Genomic DNA, 12,602 nt, shown 5'->3' on the forward strand with positions numbered 1-12,602 from the left:
AGTTGGTGGAGATCAGGCCGGAAGGGATGGGACAGTTAGGGGTGATCAGGCCAGAAGGGGGTGGCAGTTGGGAGCGAGCAGGCTGCCTGGGGGGGCAGTTGGGGGCGAGCAAGCCAGCTGGGGGGGCAGTTGGGGGCAAGCAGGCCAGCAGGGAGGTGGGTAGTTGGGAGCCATCAGGCCGGCAGGGGGTGGCAGGTGGGGGCGAGCAGGCCAGCAGGGGGGGGCAGTTGGAGGCAATCAGGCCGGCATGGGGGGGGCAGTTGAGGGCTGATCAGGCCAGCAGGGGTGGGGCAGTTAGGGGTGATCAGGCCAGAAGGGGGGGGCAATCAGGCCGGCAGGCAGAGTGCTTAGGGGCGATCAGGCAAGCAGGCAGGTGAAAGTTAGGAGCCAGCGGTCCTGGATTGCAAGAGGGATGTCTGACTGCCAGTTTAGGCCCACAGGGATCGGGCCTAAACCAGCAGCCGGACATCCCCCGAGGGGTACCAGATTGGAGTGGGTGCAGGCGGGGCTGAGGGACAACCCCCTCCCCCCCGCCCGCACAAATTTCGTGCACTGGGCCACTAATTGTTAATACTTTAAAAATCTACAGCTTGATTAAGTTAAATACCTGTTCATGTGGGCGGGACCATACCCACCAATGGCATATATCATTCCATCCAGCACAGCTGCAGCAAAACAACTTCGTGTTGTAGTCATTGGTGCCACAGGTTCCCATTTTCTTAATTTGGGAATATACTTCTCTACAGACTGTAAATAAGACTGTCCATCATAACCACCTAAAGCATAAACTTCTCCTGCAAGTACTACCACTCCAAGGGTACTTCGGTGCTCATTCATTCTCTCAAGAGAAGTCCAGGTATTTGTATCAGGATTCCAGCATTCTACTGAATTTTCATGATTTCTGATAGTGAAATCAGGACACACGTCAGTTTCAATACCACCTATAACATACACTTTTTGGTCTAAAACGCATATTCCAAATTCATAGCGAGGCATGTTTAGGGGTGCCAAACCAATCCAAGAGTCATTCTGAGGAAAGTACATCTCCACACTAAAGAATAAGCAGAAACAATTACATTTTAAAAATCAAAATGGTCCATAAACAAAAACGTTTAATCTCGTTAGTAATCAGGGACATGAAATTAAAACCACATTAAACCATGACACACTTTCCAGACTGGGAAAAATTTAAAGTCAGATAATAACTACTGACAAGGATGTGGAGCAAGGAATAAATACTGTTGGTGAGAGTGTAAACTGGCAAAACTACCCTGGAAAATGACTTCACATTTTCTGGTAAATTTGAAGATATATATACATGCCTGACAGCAGTTTCATTCCTGTATATGTATTCTATTGAATGCATATTACAGTTTTACACCAGGTCACATATACAGAAATGTTCATAGCAGCACAACACAATCATCCATCAAAAGAAGAATCTATATAGTAAAAGCCTAAGTGACCATTACAGCGGAACAACCAGAACGACTGGTTGCTATGATGCGCACTGACTACCAGGGGGCTGACGTTCAATGCAGGAGCTTCCCCCTGGTGGTCAGTGCGCTCCCACAGGGGGCGCACTGCTCAGCCAGAAGCCGGGCTCATGGCTGGAGAGTGCAGTGGCGGTGGCGGGAGCCTCTCCTGCCTCTGGGGCAGCGCTAAGGAGCAAGCTGAGCAGTAAGGAGCAGTGAGCAGGTGGGTGGTAAGGAGTGAGGGCTCCTGGACTGAGAGAGGGCATAGGCCAGGCTGAGGGACCTCCCCCTAAGTGCATGTATTTCATGCACTGGGCCTCTATCTATATAATAAAAGCCTAAGTGACCATTACGGCAGAATGACCAGAACAACCGGTCGCTACAATGCGCACTGACCACCAGGGGGCTGACGCTCAAGACAGGAACTGCCCCCTAGTAGTCAGTGTGCTCCCACAGGGGGGGCACCGCTAAGTCAGAAGCCGGGCTTATGGCTAGCGAGCGCAGTGGTGGTGGCAGGAGCCTCTCCTGCCTCTGGGGCAGCGCTAAGGAGCAGCAAGCTGAGTGGTAAGGAGCAGTGAGCAGGTGGGTAGTAAGGAGCGAGGGCTCCTGAACTGCGAGAGGGCACAGGCCAGGCTGAGGGACCCCCCCCCCAAGTGCATGAATTTCGTGCACTGGGCCTCTAGTGAATAAATAAGATGGTATATCCACCCTATGACTGAGCAATTCCATTCCTAGATATACTAGTATACCTAAGAGAAAAGTACACATATATACATGTACAAGGATGTCACAGATGCATTATTTGTAATAGTTAAAAACTGGATGTTTTTAAATGTTCCAAATGTTCATCAACAAAAAAATGGATAAATTGCGGCATATTATACAAGAGGATACTACAAAGCAATGAAATGAACAAACTATAGATACATGCAACAGGGATGGATCTTACACATATAACATTGAGGGAAAGAAGCCAATATTGAGAAAATTATATTCTGTATAGTTTCAGTCATATGAAGTTCAAAAACATTTCTAACCTTTGGATTAAAAATGAGGATAGTGGTGACCTTTGGGGAAGACAGGGAGGGAACTCAAGGATGGTTTCTGGGTTTTAGTCATGTTTCCTATTTCTTAATCTGTTTTGTTATGTTCACTTTGTGATAATTCTAAGCTGTACACTTAGAATTTGTGAACTTTTCTGCATGTGTGTAGCATTTCAATTTATTTTTATAATTAACATGTTCATTGTAGAAAGTATTGTATTATATCCACATAATACCGCACACCAATGGAACTAAATAAACTATTTCCTCATGCAGTCTCTCATGCTTTCATAAACTTACTGCTGAGCAAGAAAACACATATCTGAAAAATATATATAGTACTACTTCATTTATATAAAAATGTATAGCCCTGGCCATTATGGCTCAGTTGGCTGGGCGTCATCCTGTGCACCAGGAGGTTGCCAGATGGAATCCCAGTCAAGGGCACATGCCTGGGTTGTGGGCTCAATCCCTGGTAGGGGGATGCAAGAGGCAGCCAATCAATGTTGCACTCTCACGTCGATGTTTCTCCCTCTCCTTTCCTCACTCCCTAAAAATCAATAAATTATTCTTTAAAAAAAAAAAAAAGAAGAAAAGGTGTAAAAACTAACGATATATTGGGGCACATAAAAGATACGGCAAAATTTTAACACAAAGGAATAATGCACAGAAAATTCAGAATAGTGCTTCAGTTGATTGAACATCATCCTGTGCATCCCTGTGCACCGAAAAGTTGCTGGTTCAATTTCTGATCAGCCTGGTTGATGTTTCTTTCTCACATCAATGTTTCTCTCTCTCTCTCCCCCCTTCCTCTCTCTAAAATCAATAAAAAGATATTTTTAAAAGATACAGAATATATCAGTTGACATTGATAAAACACCCTACCATTGAGGCAGGGAAAGCAATCTACCAAATTTTTGGAAATAGCCAGAAAGAAATCCACAGTATTGAAGAAATATATCAAACACAAAAGTTTTCATGAAGCAATCCCCTTTAAGGGAAAAGCAAAGATAACATCCAGTTATATTTTCAATATATAAAAGTTATTTGTATAATGCTCTAAATCAGGGATTGGCAAATAACAGTTATGGGCCAAATTCAGCTCAATACTTTTGTAAATAAAGTTTTATTGGAACCAAGCTATGCTAATTCATTTATGTACTGTCTATGACTTCTCTCACACATGGCAGAGCTGAGTAGTTATAACAGAGACCATATGGCCACAAAGTCTAAAATATTTATTTGGCTCTTCATAGAAATAGTCTGACAACTCCAAGTTATTAGAAAAGAAAGCACTTTTTACTACTGTCACTACAAAAATTTACATTGAAGAAAATAAATTGCATATAAAGTCCATGATTTGTATCAATATCCTACTTTTTCTTATTTCTTTAGTGGTTCTTCTAATTAACTGAATTCATTCAAACCCAATGTTGGCCCTAAGTCTCCATCAGATTTCTAGCTCTCCTCTTTAGCACCTTCTGATATAGCTAGCAATAATAAATCCCTCTGACCCAGTGTGACTCTAATAAAGACACAAATGGTTTCACAAATAAAAAAGACATAAAATAGAAAAGTTAGTAAGTACCCAGAAGAGATGAAGTTTGTACACTGCAAGTTGGGGTGTTAATAATTGAGTGTTGTAGAGAATAACAATGTCATTAAAACAATCAGGTAAGTGTTTAGGAAGAAGAGAAAAAAGAAGCAAATTTTTAAAAAATAAGAAAATCAAACTATTTTAAAATTATGGAAAGCACATTTAGAAAGTATAAAATCTATTAATATCAATCCTTCTATTTACCTATCCAAAGAGGCAAACAGTCCAGATTTTCCTCCTACTGCACAAAGTACTTTGGGAGCACAGCGAGGTCGTGTCATCAAGACTGTCTGATGAGAGAGTCTATGTTCAGGCATAAAGTGGTACTTTAGGGCTTCATTCAAAAGATGTTTACAAGTACGGTCATCACGAATAAGATGATTTGCTTCATATAATCTAGTGAGAAACTTAACACTTAGCAATGGTAATCGCACACTGTTAAGTAGCTGTGCTAAGTATTTCTGGCGTTCTTGTACATCATAATTGATCCAAGATTCAAGTGCATAAAAAACAGTCTCTTCGGTAGCTACATTCAAACAGTCATTGGAAACAATTTCATCCAAATCAGCATGTGTAAGCTCAAAAAATTCTTCAGTCTGGCAAACAGCTTCAAAATTCTGGCATATATATTTAGTGGCTGCCAAATAAAGGTCATGACAACCATACGTCTCTGCAAAACGAGAAATTCCAATACAATTACCAGGGTCAAGTTGGCTTTCAAGAAATGCACAACATTCTTTCAGGACAAGTTTTATCTGGAGTAGGTTTGCTGCTGGAAGGAGAGATTCCACTGTGTCCTGTGAAATAAAAATAGTCCCTGTGTAGGCATATTCCACAATAGCCTGGAGAGCAGTTTCATCAATGCACTGAAACTCAACCTCACTGTTCTCTTTTTCAGAAAGATTTCCAGTAAACATAGCTTTGAAATATGGGCTGATGCTGGCAAGTACCACTTTGTGAGCATGAATTTTAACATCACCTACTCGAAGAATGATGTCACAGAGTTCATGATGTTGACGAAGAAGATTCAGACCCTGCAGAAGTTGTTCAGAATGTAAGTGTGTTAAGTTAGCAAGCATGTAGGTCGGGGATGTATGGTCCATCTACAGAAAAACAAAAAGCACAAACAGTTAATTCAAAATAATCTTGCCAATATGATATCTTTTCCTAATAGTACAAAATAAATAAAATTTGTTGTTTGTTGTATTTTACATACATTATGCTAAATACCAGACAGAGGCTTTTAAAAAAATATATTTTTATTGATTTCAAAGAGGAAGGAGGAGAAAGAGATAGAAACATCAATGATAAGAGAGAATCATTGATTAGCTGCCTCCTGCACACCCTCTACTGGGGATCAAGTCTGCAATTTGGACATGTGCCCTGACCAGGAATCAAACTGTGACCTCCTGGTTCATAGGTTGATGCTCAACCATTGAATCACACCAGCCAGGCAACAGAGGCTTTTAAAGTTAAAAGGGATATAACCAGTCATATAATTCAACTCCTTCAACATAGATATTAAGAAACAGAGGCCTGCCCTAGCCAGTTTGGCTCAGTGGATAGAGTGTTAGCCTACGGACTGAAGGGTCCTAGGTTCGATTCTGGTCAAGAGCACATGCCAGGGTTGCGGGCTCAATCCCCAGTAGGGGGTGTGCAGGAGGCAGCCGATCAATGATTCTCTATCATCATTGATGTTTCTCTCTCTCTCTTCCTCTCTGAAATCAATTTTTAAAAAAAGGAAAAAGAAACAGAGGCCCAAAGATTATGAGTTTATGCCCCAAACCACAAAGGTCTCTTGACAATTGACTTTTGGATCACAATTCTGCCAACACTTCTATTTACCTTCATTAAATTAAAGTCTGAGCTATCACTGAGATACACCAGGCAGGGCTACTCAACTCTTGATCACAACTTCAGATCATATCCACTCAATCTGTGCTTCTGAAAGATGAAGAAAAAAAAATCGGAGAGAAGAAAAGAGATGAAGAAAAAAAAAAGAAGAAAAAGTGAAAGGCAATAAGGACTGTGGTAGATTAAATAATGGCTCCCTAAGAAGACATCCACATCCTAATCCCTGGAACTTTTGAAGGTTACTTTCCATGGCAATAAAAGGCTTTGCAGGTATGATTAAGGATTCTGAAAAGGGAAGATTATCCTGGTGGGCCCTAAATATAATCACAGGTTTATTATAAGATTTGACACAGGCAAAAGAGAAGGTAATGTGGCTACAGAGACAGAGATTACAGTGATGAAGCCACAAACCAAGTAATACTGGCAGCCACCAGAAGCTGGAAAAAGCAAGGAACAAATTCTCCCCTAGAGCCTCCAGAGGGAGTACAGCCCTGCCAACACCTTAATTTCAGCCCAGATATATTAATTTCAGATGTTTGGCCTTCAGAACTGTAAGAGAATAAATTTCTGGTTTTTTAATCAACTGAGTTTGTAGTAGTTTGTTACGTCAGCCATAACAAATTAATATATAGATGCTAAGATAGCTCATTTGGTTAGAGCATCGTCCCCATAGCCAAGGTTACGGATTCAATCCCAGTCAGGGCACATACAAGAAACAACTAATGAATGCATAAATAAGTAGGACAACAAATTGATGTTTCTCTCTTCTCTCTCTCTCTCTGAATTCAATCAATAAATATTTTTTTTAAAAAAAGGGGGGTAGAATCATTTTAAAAAAAATTAGCCTAGATGTTTTGGTTCAGTGGATAGAGCATTGGCCTGTGGATTGAAGCGTCCCGGGTTTGATTTTGGTCAAGGGCACATGCCCGGTTGTGTGCTCGATACCAGGTGGGAAGTATGCAGGAGGAGACCGATCGATGATTCTCTCTCATCACTGATGTCTCTATCTCTCTCTCTCTTCCTCTCCTTCCTCTCTGATATCAATAAAAATATATTTAAAATAAATAAATAAAAATTTTAAAAAAGAAATTAGTGCAGTTGGTGTAGCTCAGTTGGTTGAGTGTTACCCCATGCACCAAAAAGTTGCTGGTTCGATTCCGGGTTGGGGCACATACCTGGGTTGTGGGTTCAATCTCTGGTCGGAGCATGTACGGAAGGCAACGAATGATGTGTCTCTTTCTCTCACGTTGATGTTTCTCTCTTTCTCACACTCTCTCTCTCTTCCTCTCTTTCTTTCTCTGAGCATGTCCTTGGGTGAGGATTAAAAAAGAAAATTAGCTGGGCTGGCATGGCTCAGTGGTTGAGCATTGACCCATGAACCAGGAAGTCACGGTGTGATTCCTGGTCAGGACAACTGGGCACATGCACAGTGTTCGGGCTCTATTCCCAGTGGGGGGTCTGCGGGGGGCAGCCAATCAATGATTCTCTCTCATCATTGATGTTTCTATCTCTCCCTCTCTCTTCCTCTTTGAAGTCAATACAACTATATTTTAAAAATTAATACATAAATACTTCAAACTAGATCATAGCTGTTTATAATGCATAAAACATAAAACACCTATACAATATAAACTGCTTCCTTTCTGTCTCATTCACATCTCAAACACAAGTTATGAAAATAAAAAAATATATGATTTAGTTCCTATTTTATTTTATTTATTTATTTTTTTTAAATATATTTTATTGATTTTTCACAGAGAGGAAGGGAGAGGGATAGAGAGTTAGAAACATCGATGAGAGAGAAACATCGACCAGCTGCCTCCTGCACATCTCCCACTGGGGATGTGCCCGCAACCCAGGTACATGCCCTTGACCGGAATCGAACCTGGGACCCTTCAGTCCGCAGGCCGACGCTCTATCCACTGAGCCAAACCGGTCTCGGCAAGTTCCTATTTTAAAAGTACTATCAATAAATTAAAATTCCCAACACTATTAAATAATATAAATATTGGTAAAAGTGAGTACAGCACTTCATTCCTGTGCATTTTTTTATCCTCAACCGAGGATGTTTACTGATTTGAGAGAGAGAGGAAGGGAGAGAGAAAAAGAGAGAGAGACAGAAACATTACTGTTTGAGAGAAACATTGGTCAGTTGCCTCCTGTACATGCCCCAACCAGTTACCCCTGGTCAACCATGGTCTGAAAATACTAAATGGAAAATTCCAGAGAAAAAACGTCGCAAGTTTTAACTTGCTTGCTGTTCTGAGTAGCATAATAAAATCTTGGCCTGTCCTGCTCCAGCCCACCTGGAACATGAGTCATCCCTTTGTCCAGTGTATCCACTGTATACACTGCCTGCCCATTCGCCACTTAGTAGCTATCTCAGTTACAATCAGCTGTCATGGCACTGCAGTACTTGTGGTCAAGTAACATTTATTTTACTTAATAATGGCCCCAAACTGTAAGAGTAGTGATGTTGGCAATTTAGATATGCCAAGAAAGCCATAAAGTGCTTTCTTTAAGTGAAAAGATGAGAATTTCGACTTAATAAGGGGAAAACAATCAGATGTAAGGTTGCTAAGATCTACAGTAAGAACGAATCTTCTATCTGTGAAATTGTAACAAAGGAGAAAGAAATTTGTCCTAGTTTTGCAGATGACATGAAGCTGCAAAGTACAGTGAAAACACTGGATAATAAAACAAGGATCCAAAAGAACTGACATCTAACAAGAAGTTTCATAGGAATAAATGCTAAGATTCTATAGTGAATTCCAAAACAGCTATACAAGTATAGAATAAGAGAGAAAAAACTCATCTTTAGGATGTCTTTAGAGGGCTTAAGGATTTTAATTTTAGTACTACTTTAGTACACTAAGTTTATGTAAGTTTAAGCTGCATCAACAGAATTATAATATACAGACTTAGCACATTCTTTCTTTGCTCTGAAAATATCAGAACACATCTAGAGTACAGATTTGGGGTACCATCCTATAAAAGGAAGCTAAACAAAGTCTAGTACAGGGGTGGGCAAACTTTTTGACTTGAGGGCCACAATGGGTTCTTAAACTGGACCGGAGGGCCGGAACAAAAGCATGGATGGAGTGTTTGTGTGAACTAATATAAATTCAAAGTAAACATCATTACATAAAAGGGTACGGTCTTTTTTTTTTTTAGTTTTATTCATTTCAAACGGGCCGGATCCGGCCCATGGGCCGTAGTTTGCCCACGGCTGGTCTAGTACCTGATGAGGAGAAAAAAATTCAAATTATGTGTAATGGGTAATGAAACTGAGGACAATAAGTCTGAAAAAAAAAGGATAACTGAGGATATCATGTGAAAAACCAAGGGATAAAAAGTTAATAATAACAATATAATAGAAATAGAGCCTATCACTTAGTAAGCTCTTGATAAATATTATCTTTTTTAGCAGTAAGTTATCTTATTACTAGTAAATTTTTTAAGTTATCTGCTTAAAAAGTATTCTGCTTTCTATGTTGTATCATCTCTCATTACTAGAAAAGAAATCCACCTTGTACCATTAACATTCTAGGCCACACGAAGTATTGCAGAATTGATGATTCTTACATGAAGTTAATGAGTTATTGGTTAGATTCATTTTTAATATAAATAGGAAACACAGTGACAGATCCTTAAGTAGATTTTTGTGTATCCAGTTCAAGACTGGTAAATTGCCATTAATATAGGATATCCTATATAATAAAAGCCGAATATGCAAATTGTCCCCTCGACCAGGAGTTCAACCAGGAGTTCGACTGCTCGCTATGACGTGCGCTGACTACCCGGGGGTGGCACAGAACATGGCGCTGGCAGCGGGCGGCAGTGGAGGCACTGCCAGCCCCGATGGGAGCAGGACCGTTGAGGGATGGTGGAGTAGGTGAGCAGGTGGTGCCAGGCCAAGGCGGGTACAAGGGCCTGATCACCCCACCGATGGCGATCAGGGGTGAGAGCGGGGGGCGGGGCCACCACCCGGCTCCCAGGAGCTGAGGGAGCTGGGTGGGGGACCTGGCCATGACCGATCATCCCACAGACAGCAACCAGCAGCCAGCAGGCCCTGATCGGCCAACTGGGGCTGGGCCCCGGGCTAGGACAGGGAACTGGGGGTGGGTGGCAGCGACCAACCTCCTGTGGCACCCGGGCACGTGGCTGCGACCTCTTGCCGGCTATCTTGGGGGTGACAGGGATGGAGGTGCAATGAGAATGTGGGGTGTTTGCCGAGCTCACTCACACTCCCCCTGCTACCCTCCCCTGGACACCAGGGCTCGTGCACCAGGGAAGCCCCCGGCGCTCAGGTACCAAGTGCCTGCGAGGAGGCTGTCCTGCACCTGTGCGGCCTCTTCTGGGTGAGCCGGGCCACAGCCGCTGGGATCACAGAGGCCAGTCAGGCTCCTTGTGGGTTCCCGAAGAAGCCGGTCTTTGAGGCCAGCCGGGAGAGAGAACGCTGCCCTCCCAGCTTCCATGCGGCACTAATGGGCAGCGCAGACGCCCACGCTGTGCCCTGGCCCACAACGTCCAGCCACGCTCACCGAATCTCTGCATGGGGACTCGGGTGCCGTGACTCAGGTGGAGGGGGGTGCACAGGGGCCCAGAGGTCAGCTGGGACCTGCCCTTCCACGCCCAACGCTCATGCTTCAAATGCTGGCAAGGCCTAGGGACTGCACCCATGTACTAATTTTGTGCACCGGGCCTCTAGCGAGAGCATAATATAATATTGATTTGTAAATATACATACACACATATATATATGTAAACAAACTCATAAACACACATACATGTTTTTGAGATACCATCTCACACCTGTCAGAATGGCTATCATTAACAAATCAACAAATGACAAGTGCTGGCGATGATGCGGAGAAAAAGGAACCCTTCTTCACTGCTGGTGGGAATGCAGACTGGTGCAGCCACTGTGGAGAACAGTATGGAGTTTCCTCAAAAAACTGAAAACGGAACTCCCATTTGACCCAGTGAACCTACTTCTAGGAATATATACCAAGAAATCAGAAACACCAATCAGAAAGGATATATGCACGCCTATGTTCATCGCAGCACAATTTGCAATAGCTAAGATTTGGAAATAGCCTAAGTGCTCATCAGCAGATGAATGGATTAAAAAACTGCGGTACAACCTAGAACGAACTCTCCAAAAATTCATCTGGAATTAAAAGACCCCAAATAGCTGCAGCAATCCTGAGAAAGAAGAACAAAGTAGGTGGGATCTCAAAACCAGATACCAAGCTGTATTACAAAGTCACTGTTCTCAGAACTGCCTGGTACTGGCACAAGAACAGACATATAGATCAATGGAACAGAATAAAGAACCCAGAAATCAACCCAAACCACTATGCTCAATTAATATTCGACAAAGGAGGCAAGAACATACAATGGAGTCAAGACAGTCTCTTCAATAAATGGTTTTGGGAAAACAGGACAGATACATGCCAAAAAACGAAACTAGACCACCAACCTACACCATACACAAAAATAAACTCAAAACGGATAAAAGACTTAAACATAAGACAGGAAACCATAAAAATACTAGAGGAATCCACAGGCAGCAAAATCTCAGACATACGCCAAAGCAATTTCTTCACCGTTACAGCTCTTAGGGCAATGGAAACTAAAGAGAAAATAAACAAATGGGACTACATAAAAAAAAAAAAAAAGCTTTTGCACAGCAAAAGAAACCATCAACAAAACAAGAAAGCCCACTGCATGGGAGAACATATTTTCCAATGTTATCACTGATAAGGTTTAATCTCCAACATTTACAGGGAACTCATACAACTTAACAAAAGGAAGATAAACAACCCAACCAAAAAATGGGCAATGGATCTAAATAGATACTTTTTGAAAGAAGCCATAAGGAAGGCCAAGAGACATATGAAAACATGCTCAAAGTCACTAATCATCTGAGAGATGCAAATCAAAACGACAATGGGGTAACATCTCACACCTGTCAGAATGGCTATCATCAACAAATCAACAAATGACAAGTGCTGGAGAGGATGCAGAGAAAAAGGAACCCTGGTGCACTGCTGGTGGGAATGCAGACTGGTGCAGCCACTGTAGAGAACAGTATGGAGTTTCCTCAAAAAACTAAAAATGGAACTCCCATTCGACCCAGTGATCCCACTACTAGGAATATATCCCAAGAAATCAGAAACACCAATCAGAAAGGATATATGCACCCCTATGTTCTTAGCAGCACAATTTACAATAGCTAAGATTTGGAAACAGCCTAAGTGCCCATCAGCAGATGAGTGGATTAAAAAACTGTGGTACATTCTATACAATGGAATACTACACTGTGGTAAAAAAAAAAAAAAAAAGAAGGAACTCTTGCCATTTGCAACAGCATGGATGGAACTGGAGACCATTATGCTAAGTGAAATAAGCCAGTCAGAGAAAGAGAAATATCACATGATCTCACTCATTTATGGACTATAATGAACAACATAAACTGATGAACAAAAACAGATCCAGAGACAGAGAGGCATCGGTCAGACTGTCAAACCTCAGAGGGAAGGTAGGGGAGGGTGGGGGTAAGGGGGAGAGATCAACCAAAGGACTGGTATGCATGCATATAAGCCTAACCAATGGACACAGACAACA

The 12,602-nt window shown here is 42.0% G+C and overlaps 1 protein-coding gene across 3 annotated transcripts in view; it reads right to left on the minus strand.

The window, feature by feature from the left end:
* Positions 1 to 12,602, minus strand: part of KLHL28 (kelch like family member 28) — a 27,414-nt gene that overhangs the window by 7,414 nt on the left and 7,398 nt on the right. For 2 of the 3 annotated variants that reach the window (XM_006090738.3, XM_006090739.3), the window contains exons 2-3: positions 4,320 to 5,218; positions 608 to 1,051 (exon numbers count right to left, since the gene is read on the minus strand). In XM_006090738.3, the coding sequence (XP_006090800.1) occupies positions 608 to 1,051; positions 4,320 to 5,218 (1,343 nt within the window). Of the gene's footprint in view, positions 1 to 607; positions 1,052 to 4,319; positions 5,219 to 5,960; positions 6,064 to 12,602 lie in introns of those variants that run through there. The other variant, XM_023755593.1, reaches the window with a different exon arrangement.

The sequence above is a fragment of the Myotis lucifugus genome, unplaced genomic scaffold (genome assembly GCF_000147115.1).
Source record: "Myotis lucifugus unplaced genomic scaffold, Myoluc2.0 scaffold_81, whole genome shotgun sequence".
Lineage (NCBI taxonomy): Eukaryota > Metazoa > Chordata > Mammalia > Chiroptera > Vespertilionidae > Myotis > Myotis lucifugus.